Here is a 2,855-nt window from a genome sequence, read left to right on the forward strand (position 1 = left end):
TGATGCTTTTTGGGATAAAAGACTTTAACTTAAGTTGAAGTATTTAATGCACTGTAAAATAATCAGAATAACATATACATTTAAACTTCCACAAGTCAAATCCTAAAAACTTATTTTATTGTCAATAGAGAGTTAAGAGGCAGGTGAATTATGTTCTATGACAATTGTTTCGACTTATGAAAGATCGACTGTATGTTTATGTAGGTTAATAAGCTGATAAAATAATGAAACATTATACCACCGAATAATATTTTAAAAATAAAATTTCTTCTAATTAGACAAAAGATAGAAAATTAATGTTTACAAAGTATAAAAAGTTTGATATATTTACTTAAAGACTAAATAATATTTTACTATAGTTTATCCATTTTAAAACTATAATTATTCATTATAAAAAATTACCGTCATTTCGCTGAGGAAAACATACTAAATACAAAATGGTCACCCTAATACCAACTTGTCCAACAACAAAACGCGCCATTCGCAAAACATAAACAAAAGTCATGGAGGAAAGCCAATTCCAGCCGAAACCGAAGGATTCTGTTGAGGAAACCGTGCCCAAGGCGCCCAACCTTCCCAGGGAAGTCAAACTGAAGGTTCAAAGACATCTGAACAAGCATGGCTACTCGCAGAAAAACCTGGTGGAAGCATCCAAATACGGCAAGCAAAACCATACGAACGCCGCTTTCCGTAAGTCTCAAACATTACTATAACTAACGAACTTGATAAATAAATGAATAAATCCTCCCCAGACTATGTGTCCACCACGATTAAAAGGGGCCAGGAAATGGTCAGAAATTGCGACTCCGTCAGTCTGAACAACATCAGCCAGTGGCTGGAACTGATGAAAAAAGCCCAACTCACGGAACTCTGCGAATTCGAGGCAGCTGCGGCTGTGAACTTCATAATCCATAACGAGGAAAAGCCATTCCCAGATGAACTGAATGGCATTGACTTGAAGTAAGAACTAACAAGAAATTCAGACTACAATGGTCCTGAAATCATACATTCAAAACGTCCATTCCGTTTATTACCTTTAATTTCATTATAACTTACATACAAAAACCTATATTTTTCCGAAACTGTAATAACTGTATACTATTATACTAAGTATTATAGTATACAGGTTTTTATGCTATTAGTTACTAGACTATTCGTTAGCCCTGTTTCTATTCTGCTAAATTCTAAAACAATTTATTGTGAATTTAAAAGGCCTTGGGCTGCAAAGCGCGTAATCAACGCGCAACATCAAATTAAGTTTATTAAATGTATTTTAGCGAAGCGTATAAATTTTTGGAAAATGCTCTAATGGGCCAGCCCCAACGGAAGCTGAGCGAGCCCACCAAGGCATTTCTGTCCAAGGAAATCGAGGTGAGCACAAGGAACTCCCAAACCAAAAATAAATATCTTAAATCTGTACTCTATAGCTCCTTATACAGGAGGCCAACACCGACGAGTCAGATGATATGGCTCGCAGCATGGGACAGTGCCTATTTAACCATCAGATCGTGGACTATATGGAACAGCCCCACAAATGCAGCTTGGACCCACTTTTCCTGGACGAAAAGCGAACGTAGAGAACGTGAAGAGTAATTATAATTAGATGATTTATTCATTTCCACACATTTATTAAACATTTAAATTCAATTTTTGTTATATACGTACATTGTCACATGCATTTGCACTTTTCCATCTTCAATCAACCATCGATCCCACATTTATACATTAGTATTACTATGCCGAATGCCCCAACCTTTGTACGTATTAATATTCGATAATTACATTCATAATTAAGTACTTGACTATAAACAGTTTTAGCACATTTAAAATCTAGAATTCCTTTAGTTGTACACAATTACTTCAAGTAGTGTAAGTACGAGTATAAGAAAAAGTTTAGGGTCTTTGGCCTTGGATTCTCTCAATTGCATAACATTTATTGTGCATGATTGTTTTCAATAGTTGTGGTTGCCAATTTGCATTGCATAGACTAGAGTAGAGATAGGTAGTTTAGTTTTGGTTTTGCTTTGATTAGCTTTGTTTTAAACTTTAGGAGGCATAAAACAGTTGAGTGCTGCTTGACTCCCACAGCATCACAATAGAATCACAAGAGACAGAGTTGGCTTTATTTTTTTTTCAATTTCATTACAGGTTCTAGGATGTCACACTTACGATAACATAACGTACATACGATCAGAGTTACATACAAATTCGAATACAAATATAATACCTTTTAATATTAACCGTAGTACTCTCATTTAAAACGATCTTTTCACACAATCAAATGCAATTCAATAATGTACATAATATAATTATTAAATGTTCAGTCCAGTTTGAGCTTTTGGTTTTCCCCTTTTTATATTTTTTGTTTGGTTTGTTTAGTTGTGTGTCTTCACGTAAACTTTAATTAAAATTAAGTAAATCTAATTATGTATACATACGATTAAACGCTAGAAAACCATACAGATATGCCTTGTCTTAGATCGCAATGTGTAACAGAAATAAACGGAAAACTCAGACTGAACAAAATGCAAAGCAAATTCAGGTGCATGGCAAGGATATGCTGGAGTTTCAAGATCATGAGCTGGCATCAACTAAACGCAGATCCAAGGGATCGAGCAAACACAACGACAACAACGTAACAAAAAACTGTAGTTGGTAATTGGTAGTTGGTATTTGGAAATTCGTAATTCCGTAATTGATTAAGAATTAGTAGCGTCGGTAGAATTTTGATTGTCCCGTTCCCGTTCGTATTATTCAGAGCATAGACCATACGTGTATATGTTATAAAGTAGATTTTAGCGTGTCCTAGGTAGAGTTCGTCTTGCTTCTTGCTTGTATACATATATAAATTCATA

At 34.7% G+C, this 2,855-nt stretch overlaps 1 protein-coding gene across 4 annotated transcripts; it reads left to right on the top strand.

Moving 5' to 3' along the window:
- Positions 1–458: 458 nt before the first annotated feature.
- Positions 459–2,240, top strand: LOC128258809 (uncharacterized). 4 transcript variants are annotated; one of them, XM_052990708.1, is made up of 6 exons: positions 459–690; positions 753–960; positions 1,278–1,371; positions 1,428–1,589; positions 1,730–1,757; positions 2,149–2,240. In XM_052990708.1, the coding sequence occupies exons 1-4, from the start codon at positions 504–506 to the stop codon at positions 1,575–1,577; spliced, it is 639 nt and encodes a 212-aa protein (XP_052846668.1). In that variant the 5' UTR covers positions 459–503; the 3' UTR covers positions 1,578–1,589; positions 1,730–1,757; positions 2,149–2,240. The 4 variants fall into 4 exon arrangements, with proteins under 4 accessions (XP_052846668.1, XP_052846667.1, XP_052846670.1 ...); XM_052990707.1 differs by having other exon boundaries at positions 1,730–2,240; XM_052990710.1 differs by lacking the exon at positions 1,730–1,757.
- Positions 2,241–2,855: the final 615 nt, after the last annotated feature.

This window comes from Drosophila gunungcola, assembly GCF_025200985.1.
Source record: "Drosophila gunungcola strain Sukarami chromosome 3L unlocalized genomic scaffold, Dgunungcola_SK_2 000003F, whole genome shotgun sequence".
Classification (NCBI taxonomy): domain Eukaryota; kingdom Metazoa; phylum Arthropoda; class Insecta; order Diptera; family Drosophilidae; genus Drosophila; species Drosophila gunungcola.

Excerpts from the sequence above, each read along its gene's own strand:
- LOC128258809 (XM_052990706.1), top strand. The coding sequence starts at position 504 with ATGGAGGAAAGCCAATTCCAGCCGAAACCGAAGGATTCTGTTGAGGAA. Across the intron at positions 961-1,277 it reads CTGAATGGCATTGACTTGAA|CGAAGCGTATAAATTTTTGG; the intron begins GTAAGAACTAAC and ends AATGTATTTTAG. Across the intron at positions 1,372-1,427 it reads TTCTGTCCAAGGAAATCGAG|CTCCTTATACAGGAGGCCAA; the intron begins GTGAGCACAAGG and ends TGTACTCTATAG.